This window comes from Synchiropus splendidus, chromosome 1 (genome assembly GCF_027744825.2).
Source record: "Synchiropus splendidus isolate RoL2022-P1 chromosome 1, RoL_Sspl_1.0, whole genome shotgun sequence".
NCBI lineage: Eukaryota > Metazoa > Chordata > Actinopteri > Syngnathiformes > Callionymidae > Synchiropus > Synchiropus splendidus.
The window spans coordinates 62,395,537-62,413,767 of NC_071334.1; the positions used below are offsets into that span (position 1 = coordinate 62,395,537).

The 18,231-nt window shown below is 40.8% G+C and overlaps 1 protein-coding gene across 14 annotated transcripts in view; it reads left to right on the forward strand.

Moving 5' to 3' along the window:
* Nucleotides 1-18,231, forward strand: part of LOC128752705 (transcription factor 4-like) — a 111,481-nt gene that overhangs the window by 56,844 nt on the left and 36,406 nt on the right. For 13 of the 14 annotated variants that reach the window (XM_053854195.1, XM_053854204.1, XM_053854203.1 and 10 more), the window contains 2 exons: nt 7,178-7,304; nt 8,043-8,092. In XM_053854195.1, coding sequence (XP_053710170.1) covers nt 7,178-7,304; nt 8,043-8,092 — 177 coding nt within the window. Of the gene's footprint in view, nt 1-6,588; nt 6,721-7,177; nt 7,305-8,042; nt 8,093-18,231 lie in introns of those variants that run through there. The other variant, XM_053854205.1, reaches the window with a different exon arrangement.

Sequence of the window (18,231 nt, forward strand, 5' to 3'; positions counted from 1 at the left end):
TGCCTCAGAGAAATAACACAAAAAGTGGTTTCATATACATGCATATATTTAGAGAGATTCGATTTGCACAGGTATATGCTCAGATTAGTTATTTTACGAAATATATGGTAAGAAAATATCTAGAATCTTTCATGTGAATTGATGGATTCATACCTGTAATGATGTAATGAAATAGCAAGCACACCTCGAGACAAACTAAGTTACATGGATGTGACTTCAGTTCTATGAATACATGCAAAGTCCTCTAAAAAGCTGTTAATGCCACAGAATAGATTTCATACGTCCTGTTTTACAAAACTATTGAATTCCGTTACGCTGGGTGGATGGGTTTCCTCCAGCACCGAAACTCTCCAAGATGCGCACCATGAAACTCATTGTCTCCTGGTGAGTCTCCAACACTTTGAAATTGCATGCACACCTGCAATTTGTCATTCACCTGCCTCACAATATTCTAAATCTGCCCATCAGTGTTGAATTTCACCCAGCATTCATTTGAATTTTGATAGTATCTTGATGATCTTTGGAATATGAGTTTAATTCATATTCATATTTTTGTTGTTAAATTATTGGCAACGTTTTTAATAATTACAAAATAAGTGTCTTATGACTTTTTTAAAATGCTTTTCGGTTGAGTAGATGGGAGGATCCGATTCCAACTTCAGTGTTTATTAATGTCTTCTTTGGATGTTTCTTGTGTGTTCCGTCAGCAGGCTTTGGCTTATTGAGCAGCTCACTCGATTTTTCCATATTTGTTAGTCAATTTCCTTCAATTATCATCCAGATCACCAAAATGTTCCGGTCCATCTTTTATTTATAACCACCTCTCGTAGCCAGCTGTGGCCTTTGTACCTGTCTCCCCAAAACTGTAGGGGACAGAAAAATAAAATAAATCCAACATTACTGCATCACTGGCCATTTTCCTAAAGGGCTCCTGTCAAATTACCCTGCTACACATTCTGAATGGCTCCTGATGGAAATTGTTTGGAAATGGGAGCTAGATTTACATGCTGGGCTCCGGTCCAAACTGCTCTGGCTCCGTCCTCGCCTGTTGAAATTCAGTCCTTGTGGTTGAAGAAAAACACTAAAATTAAAGGGGGTGGAGGTTTGTGGGGAGTGTCACATCCTAACAGCATGTTGTTTTTTTCTGCCCTGCCATCAAGCAAAATGCATCAGTTTAGAATTTCAGTTCATTTTTCAGCTGCTTTGATGGACTAAGTTTACTTTTTGTTACTTTACAGATCCATTCATCTCCAGTGGAACTTACTTCCTGGATAGGTGTATTTTAAAAGTCAACAATTATGTGAATGCACTTGGGAACGTAAAAAGAATGTCATGACCTCTCACGTCTTCTTGTGAAGAATCTCAATGGCGTCTTTAAAGTGCTTTGATTTTGATGCCTTTACAATGGAGATGCGTCAGCTTTACTGTGCATCTTATTCTGACTGGAGGCTGCTTGCATTCATTCTTTCCCCCCTGCAGCTCCAGGTCTTCCTCCATTACTGTATCTCCTCTTCCTCCCTTTTGTACATTTACTCTAGTTTTGTCTTGGTTTGGACACGTGGTGAAGAGCAACGGGAGCATGTTGGACGAAGAGCGTGAGATGTATCTGGCAAGAGAGGGGGAAGATGGATGTGATAAAGGTGGACATGAAGAGGATAGGTGTGACTAGAGAGGATGCACAAGGTGGGCTAAGGTGGAGGACACTGGCTTGCCCTTTTGGGCAAATACCGAAATCAAAAGAGGACTGTAGTTTTGTTATTATTTCTCCACTTCATTTGCAGCTTTTGCCTGCTTACACGGTCCCACACCCACGCCAGCCATGCTACTCCTTCATAGATACTATCCTTAGCTATCGAAAGCAATATTCTGTTTACTTAAGCTAAAATTCTCATGAAGGGAAGACGGAAAATCTGCCGGTGCGTCTCGCTGCTTTACACACACAAGCACACGCTCTCACACACACACACACACTCGCAAACGTTCTTTGAGGAAAGAAAACCTGCAGTCAGCCACTTTTGCAATGAGCAAAATAACCTGTTTGCGAGTGATGAGAGAGCGTCCTGGAAGTGTGACGTGTGTGGAAAACTCATCACATACATGTCACACGCATCACGCCTGATTTAAAGAGTCACATATTTTAAAACCGTGATCAAAGTTTTGTGTTGCACTGTATGTTCTAGGTCTCCATGAGACCTTATGCTTCTCTTATGAGAAATATATGAAATTGCGATTCACTTGTTAATTGAAAAATGGTTAATATTTTGTGTAACATTAGCAAAGTGTTCAAGTTATATCTGAACTTTCTGCACATACAGTACAGAGGTACTCAATGTACTCATTAGAGGTACTCCTGAGCAACCTTCTGAAAAAAACCTTCAGAGAGGTCCATCAAGACCAGTGGATGGTTTGCATTTTCAAGAACTACTTTGGCTGCAATGAATGAACTATTTGGAAGCGAAACAGACACAAAACAGTTTCTTTCTTTCTGATCGGAGTCATCAGACCATTGGACTGTGGACCTGCGCTGGCCGATGTATCGAAATAATTTAGTATTGATATTGAGACGGAAATGGCTTGAAGTTGGAGCAGTGTCCATATTTTTTTGTGTTGAGTAACCTCTGTTTTGTCCTCTGTTAAATAACCATGTTAACAGTTCCGCGTCTGCTTGCAAGCCACACCCCTTTCATGTTCACGCTGTTTCATCACGCAAATGTAAATAAAAAAAACGTGGCGGACACAACACCTAACTGGAAGTTTATTCCTGAAACAAACCAATAATTTATCTGCTAGTTGCCACCGATGTCCCACCTCTGGGTCGTCAAATGTATACACCAGAATCTGGAGCTGACAACTGAAAATAATTCTGTAGTGGTGCTGTCCTTGGTTCTCTGTTGCGCCGGGAAACCAGGAACGCACTAGTGCGGACATAACTTGACGTGACCCTAGTTACCAATGCAAAACAGAGAGCTACTTCAAGGGCACTGTGTGACCCAAAGGGCTCGGATCAGTACACACTTCTGAAATCACAATATATAATGGATAATAAAGAAAAATACTTGCATCATTGCAGAGTTTTCACATTAATTACCAATAGTGTAACGAAAAACAATCGCAAAATCAAACATTATAAGATGGTTATTACATGAAAATTGTTTAAAATTAAAAAATAATTTAACGGTCCATGGGCTACTCCCTTGGTCTCTGTTGGTGACCTCTGCTTTAGATTTTGCAGGAAACCTCACTAAATCTTTCACACTGTGCAATTTAGTACACGCAAACAGGGGTCCTGGGAATTTGTGCCTCAAGTGTTTGATGTTTTTTAAATATTTTTCCTCATGTGCTATGTACACACTATAGTTGCAAGCACCAAATGTTTTTTTGTGGAAAAAAAAAATCGTAGCAGCCGATAAAGAAGTGATAGAGAAACCATAATGCAGAAGGGATTTTTTTTTGCAATAACAATGACAGGTTTTAATCATGAGAGGTACAGCTCTCTTCAACCAGCAGAGGTACGTCAGTTCGGCCAGAATAATTATTTATTTATTGGATTTTTTTCTGTTATGTCACACACATTTTTGTGTAAATACAGATGGTGAGATTGAAAATGGAGGCACGTTCTCGCAGTCAGCTATCGCACAGACGCAAACTTGTATCTTCCTCCGAACATGGATGCACAAACCTACACTGGCACACCAACACAAAGTCACATCTTTTGACATTGTAAAGGCTCCATTTGAAGTCCTGCAAGGTCTTCCAGCATTGAAGATTCGCTTCGGCTCGCACAAACCCATATGAATACACTCGCGCACACACCTGGACACATGCTGCCAATGTATACTACAGTTGTACTTGTCAGATAAATCAAATCTCTTGATTTATCCCGAAGATTTAAATCAAGCGACTTTGTAAAATCTATATATCTGGGTGTTATTATGTCTGTGATGTTTTTCTGAGCACTGTCACACACACACACACACACACGCCTGTGGAAACACACACACAAGCACAGATGCTCATTGCTCTCAGGAGACTGTCTTTCAGTCATCATTTAGACTCACCTGCTGGCTGCTTCCATTCTGGCGGATTTTTTTATCCACTTCTGATCAGAAACACACACTCTGCTTCTCTAATGTGTGTTTTTACATTTTGTCATGCGACTGCATTTGACACGACAGCTGGAAGTGAAAGTGTGCCAATCACTCTGACGGGCAGAACCGCTGCAACGTAACTCACACTTTTTGGATTAATTCCATCACGTTTTTAAACGGCATCTCTACTATTTTGTATGGTTGTGGGTCTCCCAACAACAAAGAACAGGCAACATGGACTGAGGCATGATGGGAGATGATAAGTTCCTGACGCACTGCAGGGAATCCTATATTTCATTCTCTTTTCATCTCTAAATATAAATCTGTCTCTCCATCTATCATTCATTCACTTCCCGTCTCCTCCTCCCATCTCTTCCTCTGTTTCAGCCTTTCCTCTTCCCTCCTTTTGTCTTGCATTCAATCCAATAGTTGCCTGTCTTTCTTTTCCACTGCTACATTTCACCACTCATTCACTTTTCTTATGGTTTAATCGTAGATATTTCCTTATACTTTCAGACCCAAGAGGGAAGTAACTGTTGTGTATCATCTGAGTAAATTTCAGTTCACTCAAAGAGCTATTTCAAAGTTACAGCTCCATTTATTCAGTTTCAACCTTTTCCCGCTGCCCTCATACCACAAAGAGTAGAATATAAGAATTCCATACTGCGGGGTGGCAAACCAGAGGCGAAATAGCCACATTTTTTATTGTGTTCATGCATAGATCCACATTCTACAAATATACCTGAATAACCAGTCACGTGACTTTTAGGGTAGTATTGCAGTTAAAGAACATTCCAGCGTGTCACAAGGTTGCCGGTTCCCCTCTGGCATCACTGTCTTGTGCATTCTTAGAAATGTGCTGCCATTTATTTTAGTTACATTTTTTACGTGGCTCATGCCGCCAATAGCGTTGCCACAGTCTGTGTGTGTTAGCAACGCTATATAGACTGGAGCGTCTCTGCGTGACTTACACCTGCCACGCCAGTTTCCTCCCACAATCCACACACATATTGATGTCAATGCTTGACCCCATATTGTTGACTGCGTCCTACAATATGACATTTGCACAACTTTCTGTAGTTTTATGAACATATTAACCCAGGGGTGGGCAATTAAACTTTCTAAAGGGCCACATTCTTTCCTGCGAGGGTGAGGTTCCGTCATGCGCAAAGACTGACGTAAAAGAATCTTAAATGAAACTTAACTTTTGTGACTTGAAAATATATTTTGAAAAATGAGGTGTAATTATGCCACAATATAGTGTGCTTAAAAATGTTATTTGATTAGGTGTCATTTTTAAATAAATAGTTTATTATTTGAAAGACTCTCAGAACAAAGGCTAAATAATTATTTTTATGTGGTTTAACACGGGTTAAACAGGGGTAGAACAAGGTATTTACTTCAATATTCATTTTTGAGGGACAAAAAAGCTGTTAAAAATCAGCATTCCTCATAATAATAGACTCAAATTCTGGAGGAAAATAAATTAAAGACTGAAAACCAATACAGGCCAAGGGCACCTCAGTATTAATCATTAATAAACTTTTTTACTGTGAATTAGAAACAATGGTGTTGTTTAGACTACACTTTGGGGGACCATCTCTGGGTAATATGTAAACAAGCATAACTAAATGCTAATCAGTACTTTACTTTTTACAATTATTGGTCAATATGCTGCTAGTACACTTATGAATAAGCAGATTATTTGTGGCAGTTTCTGCTCTCTAATTTAAAGTATAACCAACATTTATTTTTATGGCAGTGTTGCTCTGCTGATGTTTTGTCATTTTGGTTCCAGTAGGATTTTTGTTGAGGCCTTTGTGCAGCAGCTTTAGTCACTTCCACCACTTTTATTGATTTACTTTTTTGCCAGTCGTTTTGCATTTCAAGTCGTTTTAATCCTCATCCATGGGACTAACAGGTGAACAGTCAAAGGACAGATGAGTGCTTTGTCCCCCCTCGTCACAAAGGTGACTGGCCAGGCTCTGTGCTTTAATTCAGGCAGAAAAAGAAGCAAAAATAGAAATCAATGAGAGACTTTTTGTCTTAGTGGGGACCCCCTTTTATCCTCTGTACACCCTGCGCTGAATACTGAGGCACTGGCTGACTGAGGCAGTGTGATTGTGTGTGTGCCTTTGTGTCTGACTTCCCTTGTATGTGTGTGTGTGACTGACTTTATTTCAGACAAGGGCACTTTTGTTTTAGACCCCGAATGGCTGCGAGGCTGAGGCCGGCCTTGTAATTGGCCTACTTAGGTGCTGTTTAGCATGAGAAAGACCTTCTCTGTCCCGCCACCACCAAGCTAACTCTTGTTTTCGGTGCGAGAAGGAAAGAAGGCCTGGATGAGAATTCAGATGAGCCCTGAGAACATCCATCCAAACGCTTCCTCCACCTTCTGCTTTAAATACACTGCACGTTAATTGGCAACCCGGATAATTGTGTGGGGGTGGAGTCTATTAAATAGGGAAAGTTGGGGGGACTTTCTCACCTCCTTAGTCCTCAACAACTTTAAGTTGCTCTTCCTCAACTTGGGTTTTGTTCATCAGCACTTGTTACAGAGTAGTAGCTGAGAAGAAATTGTGACTCTGGAGGTTGTCTTCACGCTGGGCGGCATGAGGTCGTTCTCATGGAGGTAAAGATAACTTTTATCGAGGAAATGTAGACATTTATTTTGTGTTCAATTGAAGCACGTTTGCAATGCTCTTTGTATTGCATCCCGACCAGGCGCACATGTGATGTAGTGGTGGGGCGGTGTGTGAACGCCTCATTCTCATCAGTGCTCATCCTCTTTGACTGGTTGATGGTATTTTGTTGTGAACCTGCTTGTTGTGTTGTTGCTTTCATGAGAGGCAGTATTTCTTAAATACATTTGAGATCATAAAAAAGTATTCGTATTACGAATCATAATGTGGTAAAGCAAGAAGGAGGCAGAAACACAGAAGGAGATTTGTTATAAATTATATTGCACAAAAATATCAGCTATTTGAAAATGTGTCAAAAGAGAGAGAAGAGTGTATTAGAGGTTTCTCATTCAGCAAGTTGGCAAGCAAATTTCATCAAATGTGCCTTTGTTTTTGTTTGCACCACAGTCAATACTGGGAGGGGAGATGGGTTTGGGAAGTCCAGGCGCAGCGTCACCCACCAAGTCGGCAAGCCAGTACTACCAGCACTACAGCGCAAACCCGCGGAGGAGAACGCTGCATATGGATTCCGCCGGTGAGTTCCACACACGCCAACTAAATGTCAAATTCACCCCAGAAGATGGCTTCAGTTCATCGCTGTTGTCTCCACCTTCAGTGGTCCTCTCAAATTCAGCGAGCCTTCACTAAATTGGTTCTTTAACACATAAGAATGGGGCGTAGCTGTCGTTTCCATGGTGACGTCCACGCTGCATTGACTGTGGGCCATGCTAATTTCAGGAAGTTTATTAAACTAAAATAGAAACCAACTCAAAAGAACGTTCCACTTTCGGCACCAGGAGAAGACTGTTCATCTTTGTATGTGTGGGTGTGCGTATTGTGTGTTCCTGTAGGTGTGTGTGTGTATGACTCAAAGGGAGAAATTGATGGAAACGCATCATGCAAGGAACTCTTTAAAGAATAAAAAAGGGCACAATGTAGCCTTGGTCGTGTTAGCCTTGAGATGGCACACACTCACACGCACACATACCAAGTCTGGTCATTTCCCAAAAAGAAAGTTCTTTCATTTTTTTTCCATTAAAGTTTCACCTTCCCTGCAAATAGATGCTTGCTGCTCCCTTTGATAGAAGCCTTGAGGGATTTAAAGATGTCCTCCTCCTTTCTATTTCCAATATATTCTTTGTTACCTCCCCTTTTCAGCCCCTACACCGTATTGTGTCACACTTGTTTATTTTGTCTAAGGAAACCCGCACTTGTTAGAACTCTGCTTCAGCTAATTCAAATGCCGCATGTCAGCTGATTTTTCTTCTTTCAGAAATCCACACGAAAAAAGTCCGAAAGGTTCCTCCTGGTTTGCCGTCGTCGGTAAGTCAAGGCATTGTTGTCCTTATTTCTAAGGGGTTGTTGCTGCGCTGAGTGCATTTTGCTGCGAGGTTTGTGTTTGAGGCTGAGTGTGAAGACTGCAGAGAACCAAGAGTGTTGCTGAAGGTGGAGGATGTTGCGGCAGGTGACGACTGCTACACGTGAAGCGCAGTCGCAAGGGTTTTATTTTAGGAGAGCGAGTGTGTGTGTGTCTGAGTGTGTTTACATTTAGACCGACTTTGGCCTTTGCAGATTTGTCTTATTTTTAGTCTCTGAAATATTGATTTAACTCATTTTTGCGGGATAATGAAACCATAATGTAAAGCTCTAAAATGGTGTTATTATTTTTCAAAATAATTTAATCTTTCATGATTTCATTTGATATAAATAAATAACAAAAACTAAAGGTTTTCTATACAGTATGCTTTCATATGCTATATATATATATTTATTTATTTATTTATTTTTTATTTATTTTTTTTTTTTCTAAATGAATTCAAAGTTTATCAGTGAATACCTAAGTGCAGCTTTATTTCGGACTGCTTTGCTTTTGGACTCCTCGCGTGGCTGAACATAAGACTGCATTAATTTAAAAGAGTGTTTAGACTACTTGACCCGAACAGCAAGCTCAATTTGGGAATTGAACCTTCAGTTAATTTGTGAAGAAAAGGAAGGAGAATCCATCCAGCTAATAACTGAGCAGCTGCTGCTGAACCTCAGAAGATGGAACAGTTCTGATCATCAATCAGCTGAAGTCGATTAGAACCAAACATTTGTTGCTTCCAGCTTTGGATGCATTTTTCATTAGTTCTGTCACGGAACTTAAGACCGTTGATTGACAAATCTTTTGCCGAAACAGGAGAATGTGCTGGGCCAAATATAATGGACTGATTTCTTTGACCGTGTTATTGTTTCCTGAGGTGATTCCAGCACTTCACTTCTACTGATTTACATAATTTGGTTACCTTTCTTGGCTGGTGTTGACCTCATTAATCGTCACTTAATGACGACTGTGTCAGCTGCTTCATCCGCTCGGCAGGAGCTCGACTCTCCCTGACCTCGGCCTGCTTTGTCCCCGCTTCCTCCGCTCAGTCCTGGCTGCACGTAGCAGCAGTGGATTCAGGACGAGAGAGTAGGGACGCTGGTGTTTGTTTTTCTATACGCAAAACACTCAAGCGGATAGGACAAGTGCAGAATTCACAGATATACGCTGAGTTTATTAACCACTAGTATTCTCAAAAATCACAACGGCTGTAAAAAAGATTATCGTTGTTAGTAATTTAATTATAGAGAATGCACAAACCGGAAGAAAACAAGCAAAATGGCCGGTATTTTTTTGTTTTCTTTTCTTTTCTTTTACACATTCAGTGAGATGGGAGCTTTAGGTAGTCATTTTTAAATTATAGGTAGTATAGTAATGAAGAGTAGGGCTAAGCATAATTGCAAAAAAAAACATTATTATAGTACAATACATTATTATTATTATTGTTGTTGTTAAATTTAGTGATTATTATATTCTAAACTCTGTTGTCTTGAACTCACAGTAGGATGTCAGAAAGGATTTGTGCAGTTTTTCTTTTATGGTTTTTATTTGCAAGTCTTCTTAGTAGTATCACTAGAATTTGCAAGTATTTTAATGTGGCACTTTCTAGGTTCACCCTTTGCGTCTGTGTACATCTACTGTAATTCAGTATGCTCGCTTCTTGACTGAGTTGAGAGAACACTTGCCAGATCATGTCAAGAATGAAGCGAAGCGAGTGAAAGCAAACTCCACACAGGATGAAAAAAAGTAGTTGGTGTACTTCAGAACTGACTTCCCACAGTTGCACAGCTTTAAAAAAAGAAACAAAAACTTGGGGTTACAAATCACCTGCTGAAACAAGTGTCTGCATTGTTTTTATTTGACTGTGTGAGGTTATTCTTGAGTCCAGTCCTGCAGCCTTGGTTTGGGCCAGGAGCTGGTCTGACATCCTGGTCCTGTTGAAGGTTTTATTTGAGCGTGTGACTGGTGCTCGGCATGTCGCCGGCCTCCCACATGCCCCCTTTCATGTCTGGCTCTCATCCCTTCCTTTGAATGTGTTACCCTTCTCTTCTCCCTGCGCTGCAAGTTCCTCATTGTTATTTGTCAGGTTTACTTTGCTGACTTGATGATTTACTCAGAGAAACAATTAGACGTCACCAGAGAGGAGCGCGTGGGATGTGCATGTAATCAAAAGGAAATTAAGCGTCAGTTGCTAACATTAGCAGGTTGCAGATTCATGTCTCTCCGTTGGTGTCGGGAGTGGAAGAGATTTCTTAAAAAGATATCATTGTTTTAGTAGATTGGCTGTCGGACTGCTGGTCTGCTCCTCGGGGCTTTCTTAATGAAAACACAATAGATGAATGAACATTATCCGCCATCAACTTGTTGACATGAAACACGGAAAGAAACACCCTCAAGTGTGTTGCACCAGCCTGAAACTGGTGTGCATTGAATTATTTAGCAAAACTCATTAGTTTGATCCATCAATTTCATGTTCGTCTATATTTTTTAGCGATTTTTCTTTTTTATATTATTGTCTCCCAAAAAAAATGCCTTTTTTAATTCCATTTGATTAGACATGCAATGACCAAGAAAAAGCTGGAATGTTGCTTAGTGTGGACTGTTAGTCATGTCTCTTTTATAATCCAGCGTTGGTGATAAAACCAGCCCTATCAGTGTCCGGGTCTTTGTCATTCTTCACTATCCGTCCTCCGCCATGATGTCGCGCGTGTTAAGTCGACAGCATTAATTAAATGGAGTCAGGTCTTGCAGAAGGCACAGCAGGAGAGCCGGCAGTCCCTAGTGGGCCAGGAGGTTAAGAGGCATTGGGGGACAAGTCGGGATGCATTTTCATGAGTCATACTGCCCCCTTTGGTTGGCCCATCACAGTGCAGATGAAACACTCACAGACCCCTGGGTGCGGCAGCTTTTTTTAACGATCATCGTTTATATTTTAAATTCGATGAACGCTCAAGTCAGATTTAGTGTCCCTCACATGACCTTTCAGGAAATGGACTGGAAAATAGTTAGTCTTTTGAGAGGTTTGTGTGTAAAGTATGCATCCAGAGACAGTTACAAATGATAGGTGCTTTTGGGTTTTTTTATGTTTCAAGGTGGAGGAATATTGGGCTAAAAACAATCACACTGACGGAAACAAGAAGATTTCTGCTCTGATCTTGCTGTATTGTTTGATTTTAAAGGAATCTAGAAGATGTTTTTGTCGAAATAAAACGAAAATGTACCACAGCATGTGTCCAACACATGACCTGGGGGCCACATTTGGCCTGCCATGTCCTTCTTATGGCTCATGGGAATTATTAATATCAGTGTGAAACAAAATGTCTTCCTCCTGCCACCAGTTCTTTCAGGATTTAACTGGACATTGTCCAACTTGCTGTGACACGTTGAATTTCCCCATTGTGGGACTAATAAAGGCCATCTAATGTAATTTAATTATTATTTATTTGCTTCATGGATTCCATAAAACAAAAGGTCATCTTTCATGCAGTTGACTCTGAAAAAAACTACAGTATATTAGGAAGGCAAAGGAAACAACAATGACACATTACACATTATTGCCAAAGTATTTTGCTTCCCTTGGACTGATACGAAGCGTTTTTCATGTTTATTTGTTCAGACATTAGCAGGTAGTTCAATATAGTTCGACAAATATTAATATTATTAAATAATATAAAAACCAACAGATATATTTGACAAATTCTAATGTATTTCTTAGCATTTATGAATATTAGATAAATATACATATAAAAGTGATTCTGCATTTTATAAAGTTTGTTTTCAGCTAAGGTATTTTATCCAGAACAGAAAACCAAGGAATGTGCTGGTTGTTCCGATGCTGGTGTCGCTCCATCGATGGGCCTGATGCCGCCGTGCTCTAAACAGTGCAGCGCAGACAGGTTCAATCTACTCAGCACAGACATCCCAGTTGAGAAGCAGAGATGTCTTTGTTTGCTGGTACAGTTGATAAATCTCATGGCACTTCTGTCGAGCACGTCTGCAGAGATGCCTGCTGACAGAAATTTTCTCGGTGATCGTAACATGACGAGCTGTCAAAACCTTCTTCATCTCGATAAATACATTTGGGAGCGCAGTGGTGAAAGATATTAATCTGTACCTGTCACTTGTATTGTTAATACAGAGATTAATTTCTGTTTTATTTGTTGAATATACAAAACATGACAATTAATGATGCTTACTGTGATGCAAGCAACATTAACTACAAAATCATTTCTGATTAATGACAAGGCCGCAAAAAAAAAAAAAAAAAAAAGATTTTGAACAAGCCCACTGATTGTTTGGGAGAGAAAAATGGATGAATGGAGATCTGTAAACGTGTAGAATTAGGAAGGGCCACATTATAACCTGAGACAGGAGACAGGGACCATAAATAACAGAATGAATAGGTCACCTGTGTAGGTCACCGAGATCATGCATTACCTTTTGTTAAGCAAAAAAAAAAAACACCAAGAAAACATGCATACATACATTTTCTATTCAACATTGTCGTCCAGTGGAGGGTCGCAGGGGCAGCTGTGCCAATCTCAGCATCAGCAGGCGATTGAAAGTGGGCACCCTGGACAAGTGTCCAGTTCATCAAAAGGCAACACACATGCAGGCAAACAACCATTCGCTCACACGTTGACACCTAGGGGCAATTCAGTTAACCTGAACCCCCGAATGAGCATGTTTTTGGACTGTGGGAGGAAACCCCCACATACATGGGGATAACATTCAAACGCCATGCTCCAACCAGGGAGTAGAACCCGCAGGCTTCTTGCTGCAAGGCGTGAGTGCTAACCACCAGGCTGCCATTGTGGAAACAGTTAATAAAAAAATATACTTTAAAATGATGTAAACTCATCAAAGAAATATTACTAATAATGGGACCATAATAATGCCAAAAAGTTTCATATCAAAGTAATTAAATCACTGCTATTATGCTCCAATATTTCATCAAAATAGGCACAATATTTGAGAGTAGTGTGGTTTTTTCTCCAAAGAAATGTCTATCTGAGGAAAATACATACCAGGTGAGAATAAACCTATTAGAAAGGGACATTTTCATCCACTTAAAAGTAAACTACAGAGTCCTGTTGGTCCTGTCTCAGTGGGATTTTTTTTACATTGCTTTTACAGCATCAAGTCTGATTTGGCCTGGTAAATGGCCCCCCAGTGTAATAACCAGGAAGCTTCACATGATGCACAGCAACAGTTCAAGTTCAAGTGTTTTATGTAGCTTTACATGTGCTTTTCTAATTGAACATGTTCAGTGTGTGAATGTCCAGACTGCTCTGCCTGCTGCTGCTGTGTTTTTCAGCCCCTCTGTGATTGAAGTGGACACCTCACTTTCCCTAAACTGCCCTGTCTTCGTCCTGCTTGAAGAAATGGGGAGCAAAATTCAACAAACGAAATAACTCTGGGTCTTGTACTGAAGAGCGTTACACAGCCACTGCCTGCTTGATACAAATTCAATTTGAGTACAATTGACCTGAAAAAACGCTGCGTTTATTTACCTTTAAACCGCATCTTCCTCTGGCTTCTCCACCCACACCATGTCCTGCCTCTCAGTTCCTCTCCCTCCTCCTCCTTTACTCTGAAAACTCCAGGAAGTAGAAGTTGGTAACGTTTTCCTTTTCTCCCTGTTGTTAACCCCCCACTGTAGCGCTCCCACCAATTTGTTGAATTCTTCAAAATGTTGTGTTTGTTAGGCTGAAGAGAAAATCACAGAAAAATCACCATAAGGGCTGCTTTGCATTTTTAATTAAGAAACTAACATATGAATATATTTGCATATTATTGAGTTGCAGATTAAATCATGCATACATAATTAGCGTGCAGCAGCGCTCTCTCTCTCTGTCTCTCTCTCTCTCTCTCTCACTCACTTTCTCTCTCGCTCTCTCTCGCTCCCCACTACTTACTCTTTTTCCAGCAAGCTGTGGTTCTGATAGATGCCAGACCCACACATACACACACTTACACACCTTTTCCAAACACTTCCTGAACTCACTGTTCAGTTTGTGTTTTGGTGAAAATTTGCATCTAATTATCAAACCTGAGTCCAACTGATTACAGTAAGGAGGAACTTTTCTCCCTCTTTTTTGGTGCCGTGCTCGTGTCTCAGTGACTGGATGGCTTGTGAATACTGTAGCAGGCTTCAGTGGGGTTTCAGGTTGGAGGAAGATCTGACTTTTTAAAAAAGGACAGCTAGTTAGATGATCCAGTTAATAGGCCAAGTAAGCGCCATGCTGTTAGCTCGGTTAAGATTTGAGCAGGAGCCCTGTCAGCTTCAGCTTCAGAAGTAAACATAGAAGACTCAGTTCTTCAGGAAGAGCCAAAGTGGTGGGAAAGAAGTGCATCACGCTGAGACGTAAGCAGTGAAAGGGTGTGCCCACAGGAAACGTCACAATGTTGGGAACTAGAATTTACACTGTTAGGGGGGCCTTTGCTGTTCCCAAACGTAATTTCAGAACAGCAACTTGTTCGGAACCTGAGAAGTTGGTTAGCAGCTTGAACACACAAAGGTCGGTCCAAGCTCACAAACTATGACATCATCGGTGGGCGTGTGACTGCATGATTTTGCCAGTGTCTTACTGACTTCTGCTGACTTACTCGCCCTCCCACTTTAGCTACAGTTGAACATGTATGATCTCAGGTTGGTTCCATAGAAAGAACCAAGGTTCCCAGAATCCAGAACAGCACTGATTCTAGAATCAGAGGCAGCCAGTGTGAAAGGCCTCTGGGTGGAGAGCCTGACAACTTTAACTTTACGATGTTTTCTTTCATTGCGTCCCGTCTGTCAGCAATGAAATGTCTCTCCGATGGTATGGTGGTGTGTGCTCTGGGAAATATCTGGAAGGAACCAATGAGAGAGCAGCCACCTACAGCGTCCACCACTACTCTGAACACTATAACATGAATGAACATTGATAACCAATTGTAATGAATGCTCGACTGACGGGTACGACCAGATTCCAGTACCGCTTCTAGACTGTGCATGCATTTGGATTAAAATTAAGGCCGTGGGTCATTCTTTTAATGAAGTTTATGACTACTTAATCGTGCTTTATTGCATTTGAATATTGGACATCAGAATTTCAGTTGAATCTGTACACATGAGCTTATACATCAGGGTGGAAGTGCTCCAGTGATGATCAAAATCTGTGCTGCATGAAGTGATCATTTTTGTGCATCTATCCTGAGTTTTTTTCAAGTTTTTCATCTGTTAACACAATCTCATTTTGTCTCCTTCATCACATAGGTTTTGGTTATGACATCACCTTGTATAATGTGGTCCACCTGTACTTGGCGACTAGTCAATGTTCCTTGAGAAAATAAGTTTATGTCCCGGCGCTGATTTGGATTTAAAATTCTGTTACACACAAACATAGCCTGTCACCAACACTATCATTGTACAGCAGTCACGATAAAAATGCAGCACTTTTAGGGGCTTGAATCATAACAAGTGGTTTGTTGAAAACAATTTGAACTTGAGATGACTGGGAAGACTGACAAAAACGACTTTTGGGATTAGACTGCTCCTCACGGGTGACGAGGATGAGGGAATAGTTGCAAAAAATGTGGTCAGTTTGTTTGTTTGCTTTCTTTGTGATTAAACTCACTCATCGAAAGAGTGTACTTATCCTTTCTAAATTTCACCGTTTTAGAGCGTGTGTGCTTCTGCATGTCTAAGACATGACATGAGGAATGAATGAGTGCGTCAGATGAAGATTGGCATGTGTGTGTTGTAATGTGAAAGAAGATCCTTTAGGCGTGAAATCAGGATGAAATGTGAGATTATAATTCAAGCAGGATTAGCTGTCTCTCGTCGAGGGTGGGGAGCGAGGGCCGAGAATGTAAAGGAAAGTAGAAGATGACCATTCAGAAAGCAAAGAGTGATCAGGGTGGGATTAGGAAATCAAGTCGTGAAAGGAGGAGGAAAGGGGAACAATAGAATACAATGAAATGCAGTAAAGGAGTGAAGTGGGAAAGAGATGATGAAGATGTTGATTTAGAAAAGTTTGGTGTAGGGATACCAAATTGACTCCTTTTTATGATCATCCTTGCCATTAATTTGGCCTTTTTTATCCTGTCCTCCTTTATAATAATCCCTCTTTCCTTCTTCACTCCCACGGTTTTCATCGTTGTGCCATTCTCCATCTCAGCACTCTTCCACTCCTCCACTTCATTCCTCTTATTTTCCTTCATCTACTGTGCAGGTTTGTTGACCAAGCAAGCATCAGACTAAATAAAAAATGCTGCCTCTGCTCTTTGCTTCTACCGGGTCACATACTTTTTTTGGGGGGGGGGTTCTATATTTTTCTCCCTCCCTTCATCCCTTCATCCCTCCCTTCATTCCCCGTGCAGTCTGCTTGGGTACAATGCTGGGAGGCTGCCAGCGCTGCAGACAGATGGTCCACTTATTAGATGTGCATCAGCCCTCCCTCCTCTTCCTGCATCTCGCTTTTTAATCAAATTAAACCCGAAAGAAGGAGAGAGAGAGAGCGGGTGAGAGAGAGAGACTGATAGAAAGAGAGGGATAGCGATAGAGAGAAGGGGCGAGGAACATGGGAGGTCTGCTGGCTTCTTTAGGAGACTATTATTTGCTTAAATAGGATGAATGATGACAATGCTAATATGAAATCTAAGGACTGATGCACCCTGCTTCAGGTTGTCTGCCTCTCATGATTCCATAAAGACAAAGTTCAGGGCACAGTCATGTGCTGGACACCACGGGGGCCATCTTCATTCTCAGTGGTGAGAGAACACCCGAGGGGTCGACTGCGTGGTTCATGACCTCCATAGGAAATAAGTTTAATCAAATCTGTCTCATTTAAGCAGCCTATGTTTCTGCCTTGCTTCATGATCTAGTCTAGAGTTTAGTCCAGAGTGGTTGTACAAGTCATAGATGGTGCTTGAGATATTCAGGTGATTAAGACTATGAAGTAACATCTTTCAACATTATTTGAGTTTGAGACGGTTAATGCAAGTATTTCGGCGACTAGTAGGCATTCGACGTGATTGTAGTGTTGCAAAATGTAATATTGCCTGAAATAGTGTAAAATATTTAATCGAAATAGCTCAAAATAATGTTTAAAAAGTATATTTGGCAAATATTCTTCTATATACTATTCTTAGATGTTTCCATTGTCCCATACTGTCAGCATTTTGGGTGGCGTTTATTCCACAGCCTCAGCCATTCCTCCTCCGACTCTGGATTGTGCCATGACATAGAAAGTGATGACATCATGACTGGTCAATCCGTGAAAATGTGGCAATTAATTTAATAGCTGACGTAGTCAGCAACTTTACTGTCTGTATAAATATGATAATCCAGTCTCCTGACTGGAGCCATTCAGGGTGGAGCCTTGGTGACCAGTAATAGTGTTGTAACATTCACGTTTGGTGTAAATTACGTCGCAACTAATGACAGCTCGGTATAGCAGCATGTTGTAAATTCAAATAACACTGGTAATATCTGATCAACTGACGGAAGCACCGACATCCATCTACTGAACATCTCTTTGGATCATCTTAATGCCCCATTCTGAAACATAGAAATAAGATAGGCATCTCAAAACATGAACTTTATCTGTGGAGACATGCATGAAACATTGTCATTAAGTTAATGGCATTTTGATTATGAAGTGGAAAGATTCAGACTCTCGCCTTAATGTTGTTGGACAGTGGGGCCACTGTTCTACTTTGATAACCATTTTCTGAAGGTATTTGTGCGTGGTGTTTCTCTGTTTTCACATTAGTTTGCTGAAAATGGTTGTTGTGTGCCTTGTAGCATCAAAGCTAGTGATCAATATGAGTGACTGCTTCAAGTCCGGTGCCTCTTTACAGTTCTCTCCAGAGATGTCAATCAAACTGGTGCAATGTTTACATCTTGACAAAGCTGTGTTGTCTCAGTACAAATGTGTGGTTAGGTTACAAACAATCCCATTGTTTTTAATTTCACCTAGATTAAGGTCTCAGAAGATGCAACTGATGTCTCTGTGGTTTGTTGGGAGCGTTTCCTCTCCTGCCTGCGAGAACTCATCCTGGCTGGAGCGACAGCAGGACTGTCTGACGACTTCTGACAAGTTGCAGTTTGTGT